Raw genomic sequence first — 25,027 nt, forward strand, 5'->3', positions numbered from 1 at the left:
ACGAGAACAAAAGAAACTATGTTCTTATACAGACCCATAAGTACTGGAAATAGAACCACAACAGGTCCAATTTAAGATACGAATGCAGAACTACAGAGCTAAAAAATAGTGGTGTCTTTTTTATTTACCCAGATGTCTGCACAGACAATTTTGGCTGTTCATGAAGACCACAGAAAACCAAGAGAGAGCAATTTAGCTTTAACAAACTGAGAGGTGAGGCCTGAAGATGATGTCTCAACATAAAAACGCTGGATATCAAAAGCTTCAAAACAAAGCAAGAACAAAAGGTATTGGCTTCATTCAAGTACAAAGAACTTCTTAAAAGAAGCGATGCTGGGTGTCATGACTGTCAGTTTGCTATTAAGTCATCTGGGGACCCTACTCAATTGCCCCACTGTGTGTCCCGATTAACCTATCCAGTCCATTTACTTTAACTGCTACGAGATTTGCAATGTTAAAAAAAAAAAAAAAATTAAAAAAATCAAAGGCTGTGGTAGAGCCCTGTATTAATTTTCCTAGAAAATACCTCCCCTGTAATTCTCAACACTGATTGTTTTTTGTGAATGGAAATTAAATGTCATCATGTATACCTCCATGAAAAACATGCAAAATTTACACTACTGTTATCCCCAGACTTCTTGAGTTCTGGGGCCAATTGACTTATGGCTGCAGATGAGTTAGGCACCTGGGACAAAATTTTCAAAGATCTTTCAGTGTCCATGGAATCTCTGTTAGAATTTCAACAGGAGTAAGACACCAATCTTTTGAGGTGTCCACCAGCCTTTATCTTTAAAGTCTTTACATCCAGTCTTCAGCAAAACAAATTCCACTGAGTTGATGACAAAATAAAGCCAATTCTATTTGTCTGCTTGTAACAGACTGTAAAATCTTGATCAACAGACAAAAAGCTAGAAGATGTAAATAAACTATCTTACATCCCACAACAAAAATCTATCTTTATAAAAATATTTTAGGTAGGATTAGGCAATGCAGCTAGGCTTCTGAAATTTAGAAGTGTTACCTCATGTTCACAAGGTATGAAAAACTGAGTGCAAAGAGAATCTAGAGATAAATGTTATTCTTCAAGATAAAGTGTATTTTAACAAGATCAAGTATCACCATGTAATTTGTCCTCAAAAATAGATATCTCCTTCTCAAACCGTTACATCCTCTTGTCTCTGCAGTGCTTTTCAGTAGTAAGCAAACACCATGAAAATTCTCATGCATGTAATAGAAGCACAAACCATACTTTAGTACTCACTGCGATTTTATGATTCCGCATCATATTATCAAATTCTTCATTAATTTTTTTATATTTTTCTTCTGTATGTGGCGTGAGCACATATGAAGTGTCAGGGTCTGGGCTGTCGCACCCTCTGTGTTCCTTCTTGTTCAGAGCCTAAATAATGAAGTTAATAAAAAGGATCAACAAATAAAAAGTAGAGATAAAATAAAAGTACTTACAGGGGCTCGCTTGAAAATAAAATCACTATCTTCATTTAGTTTGCTGAATCTGTCCTCCGATAGTGGACTGTGCTCAAAGTAATCGTCAGCATCAGGGCTCTCACAACCATTAAGGCCTTTCTTTCTTAAGGTCTGAAATACAATTGGAAAATTCACATACAAATCATACTAACTTGCCAAGAAGTTTCGTATACTACTGAATCATTCAGAGCCACTGAAACTACAAACTTTCCCAGACAAAACTCACTGTTCAACAGACAGGCTTAGTCTTTCAGAATAGTGGCACAGTACGCAAAAAGAAAAGGTTCATTCAGAGGCACAGCCTTTCCCAGGTGCCATCTCACGGGTAACTTTAACCTACAACCACTTCATCTCTCCAGTGTCCCATGCAAAACCATTCTTAGACACTGGCTGATGGAGTAAAGTTGCCTGACGTACAAGGAACATTCAAGTCTATGGCAAAGGAGTTAATGTCATCACTGGTAATTAAAAGCCAGTGTACTAGATCTTTAATAAATTGATTTTAGCATCCCAATTTTAATACTCACATTTTTTTAAGAGCATACAGTTAAACTCTGAGAAACACAATGGCTAAATTTTTTTCTCAAATTCAACAACTGCAGAACATTAATATATGCAACACTCAGTAGTTTATAAAGGCAGGATTTTCCTGCACTTCTATCATCTTGCACAACAACAAGAACTGCAAAAAGAAAACTGTATAAAAAAATTACATAATCCCTCTCTAAAATGACTTAGTTAGCTAAATATAATTTTTTTCAGACCCCTTTAGACCAACTTGATGCTTTACGGGGCTGCTTCCTGTTTTCTGACAGAGAACTCACATCAACATTCCTTAAAAAAAAAAAAAAAAGCAAAGAAAAAACCCCCAAACTTCTCTATAATTTAGGCATTACAAATAAGCCTAGAAAGAGGTACATATTCACAGTACAACTATACAGGCATGAGAGGAGTTGTGTGCTTTCTTTTTACAAAAAAAAAGAAAAAAAAATCTATATTCTCTGAATTTTACATGAAAAACCCTAAAGATTTGAAATCTGCAAGCTTACATTCTCAGTACCATAAAGAAATTGCATTTGTTTTCCTATAGAAGTTATGTTTCCCTAAGACACTGAATTTCTGTTAAAAAATAAACAAACTATGTTTCAATTTGAACTACAGTATCAATCAGAATTTCTTCTTGAAGTGCTACCTACTTATTTTTAGTACATTAAAAAGTACACAAGACTTCCTCACTCTTCATATATATGCAAAAAAAAAAAATTGCCTATTTCTGCTTCAGTATTAAAGCAGTACATGAAAATTCAATTACCACGTTTGAATTTTTTTTTTTTTTTTTTTGGACCCCGGTCACCATAAGCTCTAATTCCTTCTCAAGTTTCTTGGCTCGCTCTGCGTACCCCACGCAGTATCTGGAACTCCCACAAACATGCCATCGCTAAATCAGCGGACGGGGCAAACAGGTGTCGCCTCCTCCAGCACCTGTCACAGCACCCATCCTGCTCCCCCGGCCAATCAGCTGGGCACGTATATGGACTTGGCCATACAAGGGCCGGCCGCTCGGCCTCTCAAGGTCGGAGCCTGTTATCCCTCTCCCGGCCCTCCCTAACAAGTCAGCCTGCCACTCTTCTACGCTTGGATATCAGTAGGGAAAATGTTAACACTGTATAATCTGGATTACACCTCACCCCTGCAACCCACAGAATTCTGTAAATAGAATCCAAACAGGTCTTTACGTGGTGCTCAGCGTCAACGTGCACGGAGACAGGAGGAGAAGTTGTATTTAGATACTAAAAAGAAAGATCTTGCAAGAAATACACATACTGTTCACCTCCGCTGCAAAAAAATTAGAGCAATTTTAAGTACTGCAGCAAGGGAGTTTCATTAGTGCTCCTTTCAATATTCTAAAACAATCAAGTGAAAGCTTTTACGCGTAATGCTGCCAATTCACCCTCCTGGATCTGTCTGAAAGTTACACTCAAAGTTCTAATGTAAAGGAAGATATTTAAGTTAAATATAAAAATCGCATCCTTCCTCTTGGTGACCGGTTATTTTTATTTTTGATAACAATGGGGTTAACTCTGCCTTGACTCATGAGGAAGGAAAATGCCTCGGTATCTCCCGTTTCAGATTCTGGAAACCTTCACTCCAGATGGGGTTCCTGTCATTGTGGAAGGATTTAAGCCACGGTTCACTGTTACAGATAATAAGTCTGGGTCTGATATCCAAAGCTCTGTCTCCTTATCACTAAAACATGAACCGCCACTGAGAGGACCTAACCATAAAAAGACTGCCAACCTTATCACTGCCCAGTAACATAACAGTAAAACATTTCTGCTCCGTGGCTCATACTAACAAGTGGAATGCTGTAATCTGTTCACGCGGCCAGGCGAAGCCTACGCAGGACAGCCCAGCCTCAGCTTTCTCACAGGCTGCAGAGTGAGACACGATAACGGGCCTCTGCTCAAGGGAAAACAAGAAAGGCCGGGACTACTGGGAATCGCTCCGCGGGGACACAGGAAAGCCAAACTCCGTAAACAAGTGCTGACTCCACCCTCCAGATTCTCTATAGCTAAAATTTGTTACTTCTCCGATTGATGTAAATAACTCTCCTTCCAATACATTATCATAGAGATTGAAATTTTATTAACTCTGAAGAGAAGAGGGGGCGGGAAATGCCAATTAGTGAGACCAAGTAGTATTTGTGTAACATAAAGAGAGTTTTATTTCTCTGCTGTGATACTTGCTTAGAACAAAAATAGGAGGTTTTGCAGTTAAGGATAATAAATATAGACCATGAGTTCTCTTACTACAACAAAAGACAAAAAGAAGATTACATTTCAAGTGTTGCGATTGGATGCTCACTGCAATTACTTTCTGGTGTTAAGCCTTATTTTCCAGATCATCTAAGGGAATGCACAGCCTTTTGAGTTAATCTGTATTACTTTCCACTTCCTCTAAGACTTAGCCAAAATTACTGGAAGTTGTTCCAACACGTTTGCCAATGCATTGTATCGTGCCTTCAGTAACTGAAATTGTGCAGCTTTGATATTAGACTGGATTAAGTAACTGATGAGAGAAAACTACTGATTTTTGCCAGAAAATAATGCCAAGTATCTATAAGGAACCAAGGCAAATATGAAATCTTTTTGAAAAAGAATCAAGCAAACACAACAATGTAGTTTTGTGACATACAAAGTTGCTATGTAAGTATTCAGACAGCTGTGGTCACCTTGATATTGCAGAATGACCCAAAAGTTTTAAACTGCTTTTTTCCACCGTCTAAAACTGAAATATGCAAATATTATCACTATTAGTTTAATATTGATTTTTCTTTTAACAGTAGAGCTTAGAAAACATTCTATGAGAACAGCTGGACCAGCCATGACAGGTTTAAATATTATATTCAAGCACATGGTACAACAGACCCAATGTTTTCTTGAGCTTCTCCACACATATGCAAAGTACTTCTTAATTGCATTGCATTTTGCTAATTTAAGAAAAGAATCATGCCTTGGCAAGAAGCATCTAAGGAACAGAAGACTGGCTTCTTGCAAAACAACAACAGAAAAATAATTACCTTGTGTCTGCAATTCAACATAAGTTTTACTAAAACTGATAATACAGATGCCAAACAGTTAAAAAAATACAGTTATGTTATTTATTTTATGAACCATGAGGAAGCAAATGATCCATATTCGACCATCACAGTGTTACTATCTTAGCATAAGTTCCCTTCCACAACATCCAACAGAGAAACATGAAATGCAGGAGCTTTAAGCCTGCTGAGTCTCCACAGCGTGATACCAAGTCACCACTTTCTCCAAGGCTTGTTCCAGCCCAGCCGCACGCAGCTCCTCTCACACAAACTTACACTGGCTCAGTATACTGGTCACCAGCAGTTCTGGAAAGCAGAAACTCTGAACTAGCAAACACAGATCACTGCTACCAAAGATGAAGTTAAGTGACAACCCCCAACTGTCCTCCTCCCCACAAGAGATCCTATTTTTTTATATCCAGCTCTGAAAGGACATGTTGCTAATGGTTAAAATTGCACAATCAGCACGTTCAGTTAGTATGGTTAAAAAGCCAACACTTCTGTTATTAGTGATCTGGGCTCCTTACCAGCTCTGGCAAAACTGTAGAGAACTTGATTACGTTCATTGTCACCTCAGGAAACAATATTTTTCTGCCTTGAAGCATGGAAGTAGGATGACCTCATATTCAAAAAGTGTTATGAAGCAAAAAAGTGCCAGTTCATTCAAAACATTTCCAGTGTTGGGTTTCTTGTAATGTTACACAAAAAGGAAATGGTTGTTGCTGTCAATGCTATCACGTATCATGTTAACAGCTCTATTTTTGCACTTACTATTAGAGCTGGCTGAAGAGGACTTTCGTTGGTGTTTCATCCCAAATCATGAGGAAAAACATTTCCAAAATTTGACTAAGATTGAAATGAAAAGTTATTTCCTCTGGGAAAGGTAAACCTTTCACTTAAAATCAGTGGCTAGTTCTGTTTCTGCTGTTGCAAATGTGAAGCAGCACAAAGCTGAGAGTAAATATGTTTTTAAAAAATTGTAAATTTGAAAAAGTGTAAGTATTCCTCAAGCCTGAAGTAATGGAAAGGCTCCACCAGTACTGTCAAATATTACTGCTGCTCCAGTAGGCATGTACACCATGGTTATCAAAAGGATAACTAAATAAGCTATTTCCTGATGCTCCAGAAAGCTGTCGTGCAATAGTGGAGTGGGAGAGGACACTGCTGCCACTTGCACCAAATTCCAAAGTCTCCTCACCCACCAAAGCAGCCGCCAAGGACTCACACAGCTCTGTGCAGGAAGGACGCGCCTGAGCATCACTTTGTCATCTGTGATAGGAATAATGACAAGGTCACTGAGGCACAAGATTGAAGCTGCAGCCTCACACCAGTAAAACACAAAAGTCAGTACTGTTAGCCCAGGCTGCAATAGTGCCTTTCCTATCAGCCTTCAGGAACAAAGAAAAATAATTCCTAAAACAGAGATCCAAGGACAGCTGAGAGCTACTTAGCCATACCGTAGCCTTCAGGATCAGCCTTACGCTCCATCTGTGAAGATTAATAGATTAGAGATGCATGCTTTAAGATTATTTCCTGTGTTTTAAGGGAACCGCTGAAGTCTCTGTGGGTGCTGTCTGATAAGCTGACTGACAGCAATAACTTGCTGCCACAGGATGCTAGAGACCACCCTTACATCAGCTCTGACGTTTGCTCGAGCCTGCAATAAGTCATTTTTTTCTTCCCTAAAGTAACAGAAAATTCTCCTTGGCCATTCTTTATTTAATTTATTTTTGCTGGGTTCTCAATTGTAGCTGGAATAACATAGATCTGGACACAAAGCAGGCAGGAGGAACGGCCCGTCCTCTCTGGCAGCAGCAAAGCATTGCCTCAGCCATCACTGATAATCACATCCTACTTAGAAAGCCACACCTTTTTTCTGAGATGTTCACAAAACAAAGGACAAATACAGTAGTCACAGCACCAGACTCCCACCCAGTTTTCATTCTTAATATGTGAAACATCAGTGACAGAAAAAAAGGGCATAAGCCTTTAACGCAGTTCAGCTCCCTTCCCACAGCAGCGAGACTCGTGCTGGCAGGAACTGTGTGTATCACTACAGACTTCACATACAGCAAAAAGTTATGCTGAAAGCATGAGAACTGCTTTATTATTTGCTTCCTGTACACTCTATTATCAAGAAGTTGAGCCTAAAACCAGGCTGGATTTTTCTTCTTTTAGAACAGAAAGTATTTCCCTTTCATCACCCTGAACAATATATCATCCTTTACATATAACCACTTCTAACCTATTATGTATAAAACATATTCAAGTATCTGAGGAGTATTCTTAGTCACTGAAAGATATTTACAGTTTCTAAACTTCCTGCAGGTCAGTTTGGCTTCAGAAGTATCACCATTCCTGCTTCTTTTCTCTGCAGTAACAACGTGGTTCTGCAAACCTGGAGCTTGACCCTGCAGTGTTGGGTGTACAATTTTTACAACTGTCTAAAACACAAGCAGGAGTGAATCCTAAGCGCAGCATACACATCAAAAGCAAACAGCCAGAGGAAAAAAAAAGGCAAATAATTCTACTCTGTAACCATGGTTTGTGTTTGAAGCTCATCAACATTATTTCTGTAGGCTTCAAATTCTGTTTTCATCGTTAGATGTACTGGATTATTTTATGTAATGTTCATAAATTTTGTAAATTTTCCTTAGGCTCTGTTAATATTCTCACTTTCAACCACTGAAGTATCTGCAGATTTCCTTATGAAGCTGTTTTCCTTTCCTTTGAGTTAGGAGGCTACTTAAGTTTAGCCCTAATACTTTTCTTTCACAGTAACCTCAACACATTTTCAATTACATTTTGCTATGCTATCAGTTAGAATTTCACGGTCAATTATAGCCACAGATACATACATCACAAAACAGCAGTCTTTACTGCACTGTTTTGTCTTTACTCTTCACGGAGTGGTGTTCAGCTTTCAAAACTTCAGTGAAATGCACAGGAGGTCACATTAGATTACAACAGACATTTCCACGAGCTAAGCAACTTGGAGAGCTTAACTTCTTAAAGTTAAAGGCCTCACCTCAGTTAAAGGCTCACTTAGAGAACAAGGCCTCACCAATCTTTCTCATAAGCTCCCCAACTGAAATAATGTATCCTACGTAAAATCTGAAAAACTGACATAAGCTACTTTTAGCCTTCTTGAATAGTATTTTCCATACTTGTGCTCAATTAGTAGTGGTATTTTAAAAGTAAGTAATTGATATTATGCAAAAATATCTAGACATCAAAAATTCTGAGTATAGTACTTCAAAGTTTGCTACAAAGATTAATTTCTTGGCCAAATAGTATCGTATGTTATTAAAACAAACAAAAAAATTACAAGTCACCCTAGCAATAGGTCATAAAATACAAGGAAGAGCCCCTGAGGCAATGCTCTGTGTTCAGTTTTAGACAAAGGTATTCATCATTTACAGATGAAAAATGTTCATGATTTGAAATTTTATCAGTGTCCCTGCTACATACCACTCTAAGAAAAGACACGGTCTTGTTTCAAATGTTGGAGCACTTCCAGTATCTGGCAAATTTTAACATGTATCCCTTGCTTGCCAAACATGAAAGCTAGCTGTCAAATTCCTCCAAGATATGATAAAGATGGCACTCAGGATTCAAACTTGCATTTATATATAATACATACAAAAGGTTTTTAGGTATGATATGGGATGAAGCTTAAATTCTAACTTGAAGCATCTTTGCTGTGAAACATTATTTTAAACAGACAAACCACAAGCAGTTCCTAAAGAAACACAATTTCACAAGCTATAAAATCCACTCTTCTTTTTAACTCCCGGAATATTACACAAGGCACTGGACTAGAAGACGTAGGAAGGGAAGCTCCTTACTCAAATATCTGATTTTAGAGAAACACTATCCATAAACTGGGGACTTCATAATGCAGCTGCTGACCTACAAGCAAGGTGGATTGCTCATTCCTAAATGAACTTCTTGAGACTTAAAAAGATTAGTAATCCATTAGCCCTGATAAATACTGTTTCCACAGTGAAAGCTAAGCCAAGCTCTCAAAGTCTGATATTTGATGCATTTGTCTTTGTTTAACTTTATACACAACTTACTAGATTATTAAATTTTATACCAATGAGCAGGTTTTCATTTTACCTGTTTTATAGAAAGTACCATCAACTAGATTTTTCCATTAAAGAGTACTAAATTGCCAGTCTAAGTCAATCTTATTCAATCTTTTTATTAAAGACAAAAGACAAAGTAGATCTATGTTTATCTTCAGAAAGCAGAAACTATTCCTTAGCATATAAATTAAATGTATTTTATAGTCCTTTCAGGGATTGCAGTTTGCAACAAAGAAGCAAAACACAGTTCCATGTCAGAATGTTCAAAGAGATACTTTGCAGTACATAAATGCTTTTTTTCAATTCTTACTTAAGTAGCAGCGTATGTACACACACATCTTCCCATCCATACCTCTTCACATACTTGCAATGGTTAAAATATAAATCACCAACAGCAACAGCCGACTGAATGCCTCCTTTGAGCAACAGTATATTGCAGATAAGCCATATGGAACATGAAAAGTTTCCAAGTGTAGCAACCTATCTGCATAATATCCTTCATAATCTTTTAGAAGTTCTTTAGTAAAAAATATTATCTCCTACTCATGGTTTGCCAAGAAAAATCTTCTAAACTCTGATTACAATTCAATGATATAAAAAGGATGGGTTTCTTTTGGTCGACCTGCCTATGCCGTAACATCAAATTGCAATTTCAAACATTTCTTGTCCCGAACTTCTCCTTGCAGCTTGAGAATTATAACAGAAACTATTTCAAAGTCTAAGTACTCAAGATAACGTAGCATTATCAAAACAGTAATTAGAACACAAATAACAGCTATTCCCAAAGAAAATGTTTAGTGGATTTGAAGGATTTATACAATTATTAAAATTCTATTCACGTGTAAGATTACGCGAAGTGGCTGCACCAATGTCTACCAGACCAGCTTCAAGTACCTTTAATACTGGTACAGAAATGCCATTTTGTTTCACCTAGAAGAGGTGTCCAACAGTACAAACAAATACTATAAGTCTGTGTGGGCATGTGTGCAACTCTGAACAGGTGTGATGCGTGGGCGCACACACATACAAGCGTTATCCCAGTTCATAACATTACCACAGCATATTTACAAAAAAAAAAAAACCCAAAAAAAAAAAACATCTGTAAAAAACCCCAAACCACAGGTTTAATAAGAGAACTGAAAGAAGGTACCTGAAAATGCCAACTGAGATAAATAGGTATAACAGGAAGCAGTGAGCCTCCCCAGAAATAACGAAGTAGTGTACACGCAGCTACATCTCTATTTTTACTCAATTCAAATAATTAGAATGTAGGACTTCAAGACACAAAGCTGTAATAAGTATGTCACAACTCATGTTCTGAATACTTAACTTCTCAGTTACGTGTCAAAGGAATACACTTAATATGTTCTTCCTTGCATAACCTCCACTCAGAGTGTATTATTCAAAAGCCAATGCACTCCTTTGAAGACTGTCCTTACCTAACCTGAAAAGGGGGCGGGAAGCCAAAGGCGCAACCTAGAGAGGTAGAGAGAAAAGACTGTACGGGAATCAGGGACAGTGAAATATGAGTAAACTTTATCATATGTCATTCATGTCAATACTGGATAAAGACTGGCTCTGGTACGCTTTTTAAAAGTCACTATCCTCAGCAAGTACTGAATGGTAAGTTAATGAAAAAAAGCACTGGCCTTTAATTGGCATCGGTTTGTTACAGTTAGAAGAGCTTTCAGTGAGACAATGTCTAAGAGCTTTGATCTAAAAAATCTTCACAGTATTCCCCATGAATTTGGGAGTTTTTAATTAAAAATACGTTATTAATTTGCAGACATGTAAGCTCCCACATGAAATATTACATCACTGATATGACATTAACAAGATAACTATCACTGGTAAGTCACAAAAAGATGTTAACACTGTATGTGTATTGATTCATAAGTATTACAAAGAACAAAAATGACAAATTATTAATAAGGGCTGTTAGGAGATTTGTAGATCTGTACCACAAGAACTACCACCATAAATACTTCCTTTATTCAGGTGATATAACAGTTAATATGCAACACAAACCAGGCAAAAGTATCAATATGCAGTCATTTGCTCAGCTCAGTGTTGAGAATGTTACAGCCTAGATGGGCCACGCTACCTGCAGTAGGACACCGGCAAGGAACAAACCACCATCTCCATCACATGATCAGAAGTAGCTCATCACACTCCTGTGTCCGTTACACGACTGGCAGGTTTTATAACAGTATGAAGATCTAGACCATTTTTAGGGCTGGAGGCTAGAGATCCCTCCAGCCCTCTTCTGCAGAAGCACCATCAACTTGATGGCCAAACATTAAGATTACTCAACAGTAAAGTATTAGAAACTTCTCAACAAGGCAATTAGGAGTGAAGCATCCTATAGATGATGCTCTCCTACCTTTCTGACAGTTTATGCTAAAACACTGGTTGATGAACAGCAATGATTAAGAAGCTAGCACTTCCACTGTCCCTTCTACAAAATGGTTAATCCCTGGCAGATTAGCAGGATTGACAGCTGAAGACACTACCAAACCCATGAGCTTGAAAGTCAAAAGCTGGGGTTACATGAACTCTCCACTGAAATAAAGAGTATAATCTGAAAGAACAGTTATTTATCTTACTGTAGTTCAGGAGATGTATTGTTCCGGGGTCTATTCTTTCCACACACAGCTTGTATCAAGTCACTCACTTTTGATTAACAGATGTCACAGTCCTCACTTTGAAATTGCAAAGTAAAAATACACTCTGGCAATACAGAATTGCAAAAGCACCAAATTCTCCAGCAACACAAGGGCTGCAGAACACATGAGACCAGCACAGCTTGAAGAACTTGTTAATACAAGTAAATAATTATGTCTTTGTGTGACTGCTTGCAGGAACTCCAGCATTAACAAGCAGTGAGCTGTTACAGATTTTCTTAGAATCTATTTTCAACCCTACCTGACACGTCTCCAAAACAGCTAAATCCAGAACCAGATCTTTGATATGTGTTTCCCAATCAGTGGGTGTGAGAACCGGACTTTGTGTGTCTGCCATATAAATTTCAAAAATGAAAACATTCTCCAAACACACTGCAGAATCAGTTGGAAAAACATCACTTGCATAGCTGGGAATAAATACAGGATTTCAGAACAGAGGAGAATCACTGTTTTTATGTAGCTGACCGGTAGCACCTATTTAAGTAAATAATAAAAACAGTCTCCAAAGAAAATGAGAGGTATGTGTTACTCACCTAGAATAGAAGCTATATGCAATATTAAAAAAAAATAGCTTCTTTCATTAAGTTTTGATATTTTGGAATGTGTTATCGAAGTCTGTACTACAAACAAATACATAGACATGGAGCCTTAATCGCCCCTGGCTTCTAAAGGAGCACGACAAGTAAGAGGTATAGGAATTCTGGCCAAGCATCCAGCTCACAAGCCAATTAACCATTTCATTAACACAACCAGGTCAAAACACTGCTAGCTTGTAACGAACAAAGATTTATATATTTTCTTTTTACTAACAATATTTGGAGCTATGGTATCATTCATTCCCTTTTAAAGAGAGATAAACATAAATGGGGGAAAAGAAATTCTCAAAGAGAAAAAAAACACACTGTTACGACCAACTCAAACTCCCGGTGTGTCTCCTAGATGAAATACAAAGTTATCTTGGTTGTTAAAATACATCCACTTCACCTATCAGCAGGGCTGCTTCTCCAGAGTTTTTGGTAGACAGGTACCACACAAAGGTCTGCTACCAGTACTGGACACAGATTTAAGGTTTTGATCCTCGCAGCAGCACAGCTTCCTGAAGAGCCATCTGATTAGATTCGAGATTCTACTGAGGTACAGCCAAGTAAGCTGTCATTCATCAATTAAGTGATTAGTTTTTTCTGTTAGTTTATTAAAAAACGTAATGAGAACACCACAGCAAATTTCATTTCACAGTTAAGATAATCTCAGTAGTATACCTGTCATAGGACAGAGAGAAATCTGAACTGGAACTACATAAGATAACTAGTGGCAATACAATAGCTAAGCACAACCATTATTAGCAAGAGATTTCAGAAACTATATATAAAGATGCATTCTAGACAAACTTTACATATATATGCTTTAATTAGCGACTAACGCTGGTATTCGTAAAAAAAATCAGAATACTAGTACAGCATGGTAAGTTTAACACACCAGCACTGTTTTTAAAGGTAGAAGAAACGTAGTATTCTTCACTCTAAAATACTAAATTTAATCACTGGTTTATACAAGAGGAAATTATAGCTTTAGACTACTTGCAGGAAAGCCAAAGCTGTTAAAAAAAAAAAATGTCTAGCCTACTTCCGGCAATTCTTTATATATTGGAAATGAAGAAATGCAAAATAACATTAACTAGGAACAAAAACTAGCACTGTCAGCTTTCTGAAAGTTACCAACAATCTGCAATTTAAAAAAAAAAAAAAAAAAGCATGTCAACATTAGTCACCAGTATGCCCAAAGCAATTTCAGCATAGCCGAAGAATTAAAAGAATATTTTCAAGTAGAACAAAATTACCAAATGTAAAAATGGACGAATTAATGAGACAAGTAAACAGCTCAAATAAAACAACTTTGGAGATGAACTGTTGGACTTAAATCTCCCATACTAAAGAAAAAAAATATAAAATAAAAAGGGAAAGAGAAACAAGAGAGACAGCATTACCAGGGCTAACTGTTCTGCTCAGCACAAAACACACAGATGTCCTCTGTCACTGTATTCAAAATAAGTAATTGCTACCTTGACCACATTTTAACCTTTTTAAGGAAGCTGTTTCTTCCTGAACTCTGAATGGGAAAGTGGGAAATAAAACCCCAAAGCATAACCTGTTTACAAGCCAAGTTTATAGTAAACAGTTCTACTAGCAAAAAATAGATTCAAGCTACTACACAAGCTACTACATAGATCTAGAGATATATATTTTTATATATCTAAGTTTTTGATGAATTATATTCCAGACCACTTCAGTTTTTATGCATTTTCTTTTTTAAGGCAAGCTAAAAGTGAGATTTTAGTTGTTAACCATACATAAATCCTCCTCAATCACCTCCTTAAAATGTCTCAAAGGCATTTGTGCACTGTCTCAAATTATCTGAAATGTTATATGCAGTATAATTACATTTACATAATCATTTAGCAAATCAAGGCCAATAATGCCTACATTTTCTCAGCATCAGGAGTAGATTACAAAGTCACTTCCTTACTTCACTGATACCATTTTAAAGCTTCTTACTTCTTTTCAATGTATACCACTTATTTCCACAGCGCGGTCCACGATATTTGGAGACCAAAGCAAATGGTACAAACAAAAAAAAAACCCGCATGATAAAGCTATTCCTAGTACTCGTACCTTTTCTTCTATCACCCAAAAGCTTTTTGCCTTTTTCTTTCTTTTTTCCCTCCCTAAGTCTAGCCCACTTCTGGCTATTTTCCATCTATCAATATGAAGGAAAGCAAAACAACGTTAACTAATCAGCATTGTCAACCTTCCCACAATCTCCAATGTGTGTCTAATCATCACCATCACCATTCATGGTATCGCCTCTCAGCACTCAGTTCTATAAAGCTGTGTTGATATTTCACGTAAATTTGGAGATTTTAGTCAGCTACAGTAAGCACTGAAGTGGGTTGTAGAGCATTCTCTTCCCTTTTAAAAGTATGTTTCAAAACCTACCACGTAACTTCTCTTATGAAACATTTCAAAGAAATCTTTTTGAAGGATATGTCCCGATTTCCACCATCTTACTTTTAAGCTTTGAATAGGAAAATATGGAAGCCAAATCACTTACAAAATTAGTATCGAGATTGGATACACCAGGTATCTATCCACCAAGGAAGGAAACAGGATAAGAATTATCAAGATTGGAAAAGACCTAAAAGATCATCCAGTCCAACCATCACCAATACTTCTCAGCTAAATCATATCCCTCAACACAACATCCAAACGTTTCTTGAACACCCCCATGGTCGGTGACTCCACCACCTCCCTGGGCAGTGCATTCCAGTGCCTGACTACCCTTTCCGAGAAGTAATATTTCCTAACGTCCAGCCTGAATCTCCCCTGGCGCAGCTTGAAACCATTGCCTCTAGTTCTGTCACTGTCTACGCGAGAGAAAAGGCCGACCCCTAGCTCACTACAACCTCCCTTCAGGAAGTTATAGAGAGCTATAAGGTCTCCCCTGAGCCTCCTCTTCTCCAGACTGAACAATCCCAGCTCCCTCAGCCGCTCCTCATAAGGCCTGTGCTCCAGACCCCTCACCAGCTTCGTAGCCCTCCTCTGAACGCGTTCCAGGGCCTCAATGTCTTTCTTGCAGTGAGGGGCCCAAAACTGAACACAGTACTCGAGGTGCGGCCTCACCAGTGCCAAGTACAGGGGGACAATTACCTCCCTGTTCCTGCTAGTAACACTGTTTTTGATGCAAGCCAGGATGCCGTTGGCCTTCTTGGCCACCCGGGCACACTGTCGGCCCATGCTCAGCCGAGCATCAATCAGTACCCCCAGGTCCGTTTCCTCCACACAGTCCTCCAGCCACTCCGCCCCAAGCCTATAGCGCTGCCTGGGGTTGTTGTGGCCGAAGTGCAGGACTCGGCATTTGGTCTTGTTGAACCTCATCCCATTGGCTTCAGCCCAGCTCCCCAGCCTGTCCAGATCCCTCTGTAGGGCCTCGCTACCCCCAGGCAGATCCACACTCCCAGCCAATTTGGTGTCATCTGCGAACTTACTGAGGGTGCACTCAATGCCCTCATCCAGATCATCAATAAAGATATTGAAGAGGACAGGCCCCAGCACCGACCCCTGGGGAACACCACTTGTGACCGGTAGCCAGCTGGATTTAACTCCATTCACCACCACTCTCTGAGCCCGGCCCTCCAGCCAGCTCCTTACCCAGCCAAGAGTGTACCCATCCAAGCCATGGGCTGCCAGCTTCTGCAGGAGAATACCGTGGGAGACAGTGTCAAAGGCTTTGCTGAAGTCTAGGTAGACCACATCAACAGCCTTTCCCTCATCCAGCAGATGGGTCACTTGATCATAAAAGGAGATCAGGTTGGTCAAACAGGACCTGCCCTTCATGAACCCATGCTGGCTAGGCCTGATCCCCCGGCCATCCCGCACGTGCCACATGATCTCCCTCAAGACTATCTGTTCCATAACCTTCCCTGTAACCGAGGTCAGGCTAAAAGGCCTGTAGTTCCCCGGATCCTCCTTACAACCTTTCTTGTAAATGGGAGTCACATTGGCAATCCTCCAGTCTTCCGGGACCTCACCAGTCAACAAGGAGCACTGATAGATGATGGAAAGTGGCTCGGCTATCACCTCCGCCAGTTCCCTCAGCACTCTTGGGTGGATCTCAGCCGGCGGCATGGACTTGTGGCAGTCCAGTTGGAGTAGTAAGTCTCTGACCGTTTCTTCCAGAATCACAGAGGGGTTAGCGTGCTAACTGAACATCTTTCTCATCTAACTTTGTATGTGTGCACCCATGCACATTAAGACACAATTCCTAGATTTTAAATTTCCTGTGAAGTTCATCCAAATTAAAAAAAAAAAAGAAGCTATGAATCAAACCAAGTACTACCAAAATACCATAACACCTCATGGTTAACAGCCTACTATACTGTGTAACATACTAATAACAGTTCAAAATACATGTTGGTAATCCATAGCCTGGGAAAGAAGCAATGCTGGGGAGGTGGAGAAAACTGGATAAAAACACAAAACCAAAAAGCCTCTGGTTTATAAACATAGTGTTTCAACACCAACCTTTCTGTTTATTCTCCCCACACTGTTACACTTGTCTCCTGGCATATGCTCCATCTGGCTGTGGAGATGCATCTGCTTCTTTATGCTGCAGGCTCTACACGTGCAGATGAGCTGTACATGCTTCCTCCAAGCTATGATTTGACAACCGCATCTCTGATACCATCTATGTCTATGACTAAAGAACACATATTGCTCCTCTAACAGCTCTTCATGAAAATCTTGTGAAAAGGCAGAGAAATAGAGCATTTGTTTGGTATTTTAATACAAGATGGTGCACTGGATACAGCTTCTGTATCATTTAACTGGCTTACTGTCACTACTGGAAGTCGCAGCAGCTACATTTATCTACTTTCTGGCTTGCTGCTGTCAAACCTATGACATGACCACTATCGCACCGGCCATCGCCAGCATTACTCCCTATCAGTCAGCATTTCCCATGTTAAGACATGTAACACAAACATCCGAATCACCTGCCGTAACTTAAACCAAAAAAATATGATTATTCCAGTACAGCAGGTTGTTTTCACAAGAATGTATGTGTTTACAGGAATTATATAATTTAGGACAGACTCTTTTTTAAACACTTTTTAGTTATGATTTTTATTATAGATTATTGCATATTTCAGGGACAGCTGTCAAGATCTGGGGTATAACTTAAGCCTTACACAGCACATTACACTACACTGAAAACAGCATTAAACTCTACAGCACAGAAGCAGCTCATTAACTGACACCTAGCTGAAATTCTCATGGGCACAGATGCCAACCAAAGTAGGTCACATTTTAGACATGCTCCTAAAAATCAAATCATGTCAGTATGATGATATGACAGAACGTCCACAACCCACCCATGCCCAAGTGTAGGTTAAAAAAAAAAAAAAAAACAAAAAAAAAAAAAAAACACAACTTATTTTGCTGTATCGCTCAAGGAACATCAAAATGTGACGGAGAGAAAAAGTTGAGCTAAATAGGCAGGAAATGCCTGTCTTCAGCCCTCGACTCCCAGAAAAAGCAAGGCTGGAAGAGAGGAAATAACTGAACAACTGCTGCTTTCTGAGGTCCTCTTGAGTGACAGAAGGACCCAGGATGGAAGCGTTACCTTGTAGAGAATCCGTAATAATCTTAACATTCCCTACACAAAAGACGACTGAGTATGAGTGGCTGTTCGCTTCAGTTTTCCTTTGGATCAAAAAAGGATGAACGTTCAAGGTCTCAAATTGTCTTTTACAAATTAAAACATTCTGTCAAGCATATGGATATCAAATCCTGATAAAACCTGAAATCCTTCCCATTTTATTCTGCAGAAGTGCCCTACTTCTTTCTTCAGAAAAAAAAATAATTATTTGCCAAGAATAATGTGTTACAGAAAAGGTAAGTCCATGAATATTAGAGCATTTGATGCTTTAACACCTATGGCAAGCCCTTCAAATCATAGACAGTACTTTGGTGTAACAATCTTCAACTGCGCCACTACGGCTCTGTACAACTAAATGCGTGATCATCCTAGTATTTCAAGAATTCAAAGCACACATGGAATGAAAATTTCACTTTTTTCAATATCCCTATATGGTCCATCTCACCTGTGCAAGAGCACTAGCTTTCACTCACATAACCATGGAAAAACAATACGAACAAAAGCTTATTGTACAATAGAACAAAAATTCTCTCATCTAATGTGAAAAGGGCCACATTCTTCGAAAGCAAAAAACATAAAAGAATTTTTTGAATGGTTACTTTTATTTCTGAAAACATATATTTCTTACTTTGCAATTTCAAAAGAGGATAGACTTATCCTTTTCAAGAGGCTTAAAGGAAACATTACTCTCACCACCTCTTGAGTAAATGCCTTTTACTAAAAGGTCAGGAGATCAGCAACCACAAGCAAAGTTTCCTTGTCCTCGCCAACATCAGCTGTGTTCATCTTCCATATTTCAGAGGGATGTAGAAATTAATTTTAAAAACCTGTTAAGACCAGTGGTGCCTCATTATGATGAGACAGGAAGTTTTTTTCAGATTTGCATGTTTTCTGAACATTTTTAGTGTTTCAAACAATCCTGTTTTCCCTATTCACCTCTTTTTTTCCAATGCTGTAAAACAGATTCAAACAGACTGATTCTAACAGAGTGATTCAAATAGACTTTTTTTTCTTGAGTCTCAGCTCAAAAATGCCATACATTATCCTTTAAAATTGGTTACAGGCCATCTGCCACAAGATCTTCTCCCTTAATTTTATAAGTACCAAACGCCAGGGAACGGACCATCCCCACACATCTTACTGATAGAAAATTAAGCTTACATAAAAACAAAATTCTCTAACTTCCAATTCCAGCTATTCAAAAGTTTATGACCCTGCCCAGATGGCTGAAAAAAACATATTCCTTACACATAAATTAGTTACTAGTTACCAAGTAGCTATGAAAGAATAAAAATTATGATGACAAAAACCCATGGTAAGAAATAGGTAAAGAAGCCAACAAGCTATGGATAGGTAGGCCATTTATAAATTGAAAAAAGAGATGGAGGGGACAAGGAAATATTCTAGAAATTAAAGAGAAAAATTAGACCAACAAAAACACATAAAAGGGACAAAAATTAGAAAAGAATAGGTACAGGACAGCAGCAGAGGATTCACACCTACAAGAACACGTACACTGAAAGACATAAGGGCACACATAAAAAAAGAAGTCTAGTATTCATTTAAGATGCCAGTGCTCTCCCTCCTACTATGTTTTCACACAAACACTCCAGCAGCAGCAGCAGATACCAAGCTCTGGGCATATAAAAGCACTTCCTCTGCCAAAATTGAACAGGAGGCAACTATAAGGGGAAGATGCCTCATCAATTTCACTTAATCATTTACAACATTGCCATCTACCCAGTACTAAAAATAAGTAACAGTACATTTGTTTCTTCCCTTACACAGCTTCTGAGCTGTGTAGAATTAGTCTTCCTTCTAGCACAGCAAACAACCCTCCTGTCATGCACATCAGGAACACAGTGGATTAAGACTAGCTTCACGGTGAGCCTGCATCACAGTAAATACCACCTGTCATATTCAAGGAGGCAAGTGAATTACTAAAATGTTAACCAAGATATATACATCAGCTATAACACCATAAAATGGTATTACGTATTCTAAATTGGTTTATCATATAATGGGCAGATTTTTAGGGGGCTGTGGGTAATTTTTATTTGTTAAAATTGTATTTCTACATCAGCAAAATAAAGAGAAGCCATATCATTTTACATTGTTCTTTCAGAACATTTTCCAAAACATTGGTCCTGTAGCTTCACCTCTGCAATGTCACAAGCATCTATCAATGGTGTAATTATGTGAAGTAGTGAGCTTTCGGCAACTTGCTGCTGCTTAAGTACAGGAGTCTCACTCTCCCCATCTCATCTCTTGTCCCATGTTCCTCCCTACCTATGCTGTACTTGTCATTCCATCTGCTCCAGAGGACATCATATACTCCACTGAACCGATCCAGCTCTGTTGTAAATCAAAAAAAAGTAGGTAACTTCCCACCTACAAGGAATGTTTTTCTAAATTAAAGACATTTTTACTTACAGTGGAAAGGAAATAATCCAAACCCAACCATGAGTTATATCTCTTAATTGTCTAAAAAACAATAGCCAATAGGCTACAAAGTTACCATAAAAGTGGAGCAAATCTGAAATGCAATCAGTTGCGAAAAAATGAAACTGGGGTATCTCTCCAAAATAACTGTACTCAAAATTTTTTTTTTTTCCCCTGGAATCCAACAGAGAGAAAACACCACTCTAACTGACACGTATTGGGCTCTTACATACATCATTCTACCAATTTAACTTTACCATCCAGAACACAGCCATAGACTTAAAGAACAACTTTTCCCTGCAAAAAGGTACACACCCCACTCTCTGGCTAAATAACTTTCCTAAGAAAGAAAAAAAAAAAGTTTTAAGTAGACTAAATAGCACACAGGGTTAATCTGAAGAGACAGAGACATTAATTATACTATGTTTAAAAAATGAAAGTAAAGTACCAAATCCCACAATAGTATACTACAGTAAACCTACAGAGGAAAATCAGAAAGAATCTGCAGATGATTCTTCGCATGTTCCCCCAGAACAGAAACCATATATGCCCTTGGCTACTAAGTGCTCTTTTTAATGTAGTTGCTGGGGTCAAACACTTGACACTAGGGGGGGAAAAAAAAAACAAAAAAAAAAACCAAAAAAAAAAACCAAAAAAACCCCCCCACAACACTAACAAAAAAAACCCCAAAAAAAACCTACAGGCAGTCCTGCGTAGAAATTATTTTGGAAGAGGTTCTTAGTCCTCACGATGCCAAGAAGCACTATTACCACAAGTCATAACACAAAGAGGGCTTAGATGCAGAACACAAAATCAGCCTTGCTAACCCTCTTGCTTGCATCCCTATCTCAAATTGATGTCTGTCACAATCAGAAGCTCATCTTGAAAGGATGAGGTTTTCTGTTCCTCTTCAGTGGCTATCCCTTATTTACACTAATCCAGTGACTAAGTAATACTCCTTCAACTCTTCAAAGCTTGCATTATTCCTCTCATCAGTACTCAGCACTGCAGACAGAAGCTGGGGTTTTTCTTTCTGATCATAAAAGGCAGCTAACAAATTAGCAGAGAATCTTCTCAGAAAAATATAAGGCATTTCTCAGTGTCGTCAATCTGATTTTTGCTTGAAAAGTTATTTACAAGATTAGCTAGTATCCTCCCCACACTCTGTGACCCCCTCGGCACCAGAGTCTTCAGCTATACAAGGCCAAGCACTATTCCTAAATCTTTCCTAAAAAGCAAGGCATTTGTTCAAGAAGACAACTTCAGAATTTAAATTAAACACTGAAGTCAGCCACCTGTTTTGGTCTATTTACAGGACTACTGGAGACATGACTCTTATCCGAAATGCAGTTACAGTACATAAAGGCTCCAATTGCCAAGCCAATCTCTGATTTCTACTGCACCTAATTTAGAAATTATGTACTGGAAAGAGTTTCTATTTAAAGCAAAAGTATAATAAAAGCAGACTAAACCAATACCTTTGAGTAAATATATTCATGCTATTCTATTACTGCAGAAACTGCAGTTGTTCTACTGCTATGTTTTAACTGACACACAGTGACTGGACAACAAATTTACTTAGTTTTGTTTGCTCCACAGATTCATGTTTTTTCAGTTGAACAAGGGGCAGTACAGATTGTGGCTGATTTGATCTGTGTGCAACGTTTGACTGCTAAAGTGGCTACTACCTCAGCAAACAGGCGAAGCGCAATAGTCTGTTAGGCTGAGGGCACTCTTTGGACCTTATTCTCCATCCAATTGATTTTTTTTCTTGAAAACCTTGAACACTTCCCCCCGCCTCTCCCAGAAAAACAACCATCTTTCACACCTCTATTTCCATTGCCAAACGTGGTTGAAATTAAACATGTTTCCCAGAAGCTGGCCGGGGGTGGAGGGCAGATGGGAAAACAACATGGCTGTAAAGACAACTTATTGCCTTGCAGAAACCAGACTAAAAGTAGTAGTTTACATTTTATAACAAAGTTTTCAAGTTATTAAATACATTCGGTTCAAAATATCTTAAAACACTCTATATTGCTCTACATTTGAAGTATTAAGCAAATAAGAAAACTGATGTGTCTTTTCAAATTGTTACCTCAACGATATCTGAGTTGGTTCTGCTTTCATGGGGCTCGTTGTATTCTGTGTATTTAAGAAGAACTTTGTCCATATCAGTGCTGGCATACTGAAAGAGTTTGTTAGAGCTGTTAAAAATGATGAGTGCTATTTCACAGTCACAGAGTACACTCAACTCATATGCCTTCTTCATTAATCCGAACTTCCTCTTTGTAAAGGTGACCTAGAGAAGAAAGAATAATGATTAATTCTTTTTGAACACATGGCAAAGGTTTAAAGGACTATAATCAAGTACTCAAGGAATACACCATTTGAGCCTACTCTATTTATTTCTACTACCAAGTGACACAACTGAACACATGTACAAGCTTAAAAGAACCGGCTATCATATTTAGGTGTCGCGTCTAGGGTCAGTGCTCTATATTAGGCTAAGCTAAACAATTACACTCCCCTAGCTCTTCCACTGGTATGGGACTGCCAAGAAGAGTTAAAGTTTGTAGGATCCTCAACTGTATTTCCTTCCAACCAACACTGACATTCCAGGTATCACAAAATTTTCTTCTGTGATGATTACATATTCTGTAACTAGTCTACAAGTTATTCACACCCTTAATTATAATAAAATTGAAGACAACAGCAATACCAATGAAAGCAACATTGTTACTATGCAATATGATTTCCAATTTTGCAAAGCTAAGAAACATGCTTATTTTGTTGCTATTAAAACTTCTAACCAAATTCACTTATACTTCCAAGTTGTCTTCTGCCCCTTGGGAAAATCATGACATAATCATTCTGTTCAATTAGAACTGCTGTGGGGAAATAAATCCATTAGAGACCATTACAAAGGAGCATTTGCCCATCAGGGAAGGGGGAAAGACACTTAATTATAAAAATCACCATCAATTACTAAAAAAAGTTTTAAAAGTTTATTCTTTTCACAGGATTTCAGTTTGTTAAGGATGTATGAGTATCAATGTATTTCATGTCAAGTCGAATCAAACACAACTCTGATGCTAACGCCAACTTTTCTTAAAGGACAATATTTCTACTAAATGTCCTCTTAAGTGTCTCAAAATGGCCCTTAAACTACTGCTATGAAGTTAATGTTCTGAGACCTTTTAAACAAAGATGCTATTTTGGGGTCTAGCCTTTCAATTTGAGCTTCACTGTTGAATGGAACACCTCCATCTACGGCCATAGTCACACCCCCACGTTACAATTCAGAGTACATGTCTCTGACAGGCGTGTGACCTCTACATGTTTAACAGACAAGATTGAGAATACTTCTGCAATATAAGAATGAAGTAAAATACAAGAAACAAAACTGTTTTATGAGTTTCTATAATTTAATATATTAATTACCTAGGTGTACATCAAGTTTTTGGAAGATGGATGCAAAAATTCTCTGTATACACACACCTCAAGTTTGTGTCTCAGGCATATTACTTTTTTCATACTATCCACAATTAAAAATATATATATATATACTATCCTTCCCACCACCTAAATAGTCTCAGAGGGATTCAGACAGATACATGAACAACAGCATGCTGACAACAACTGTATTATTTAAACAGTATATGCATACCACAAATGTTCACAAAGGTACTGTGGACCTGAGATTCCTCTCTACCTATAAAGCAATACCCACATCCACAAGAAAAAAAAAGAAACACCCCTTTGTTTTAACATGTGTCCCTTCCCCCAAAAAAATGCACTGTGCCTAAAATTTTTGAAACCCTGGATCATTAACCCTTTGCCACAGAAGGAATGGAGATAATAAAGAGAAGACCTAGAAAGATGAGAATATGGAATGTCAAGTATATTACGATAATCACAGTTTCACCAAAGCTCTTGTGTAGTGTTTCCAACTTAGAAACTTTTTAGGGTTTAAAGACCACTGATCAAAGCCTTTTGTGAGGCTTGAATAATCCGTGCTCAGACGAAAAGTGACTACTTACCGTAACATTTTTATTCAACCCTCTTAAAGCACGTTTGGTGAAAAGCTCCATTAAGATGCAGCACTATCTCCGAAACAATTTTAGTTAAGAGTGCTGAAACACACTCAAGGTTGAACTAGAGTAAGCAGATCGTTTTACCTACTTATTGTTTAAAAATTACAATACATTAGCGAGACAAGAGGCCAAAAAATCTGACAGACTTGACCTTAATGCATCTTCTGTTAGCATTTTATTTTCAGTTATCAATTCAACAAGTTGACTAAGTACAAATGTAGGTTTTACTGGGTTGTACTCCTCCCAAATGCCGGTGCAAATTTTGCTATGCACATACAATACAACACAGCTGCTTCTTAAAAACAGATCTTGTCTAAGTCTCCTAGCAGTTCTGTCACTTTACACACGCCTTCTTTCAGAACACTTTGGATTTATTTATCCTTTCTCGAGTGGAACTTTACCAGTAACTTTGTCTGGATT

The 25,027-nt window shown here is 38.2% G+C and overlaps 1 protein-coding gene across 7 annotated transcripts in view; it reads right to left on the bottom strand.

The window, feature by feature from the left end:
• Nucleotides 1-25,027, bottom strand: part of MEF2A (myocyte enhancer factor 2A) — an 89,537-nt gene that overhangs the window by 24,926 nt on the left and 39,584 nt on the right. For 4 of the 7 annotated variants that reach the window (XM_086757317.1, XM_086757321.1, XM_086757318.1 and 1 more), the window contains exons 3-4: nucleotides 22,609-22,812; nucleotides 1,262-1,399 (exon numbers count right to left, since the gene is read on the bottom strand). In XM_086757317.1, coding sequence (XP_086613443.1) covers nucleotides 1,262-1,399; nucleotides 22,609-22,812 — 342 coding nt within the window. Of the gene's footprint in view, nucleotides 1-1,261; nucleotides 1,400-1,464; nucleotides 1,597-22,608; nucleotides 22,813-25,027 lie in introns of all 7 variants that reach the window. The other 3 variants (XM_086757320.1, XM_086757322.1, XM_086757323.1) reach the window with 2 other exon arrangements.

This window comes from Chlamydotis macqueenii, chromosome 12, assembly GCF_036417535.1.
Source record: "Chlamydotis macqueenii isolate bChlMac1 chromosome 12, bChlMac1.mat, whole genome shotgun sequence".
NCBI lineage: Eukaryota > Metazoa > Chordata > Aves > Otidiformes > Otididae > Chlamydotis > Chlamydotis macqueenii.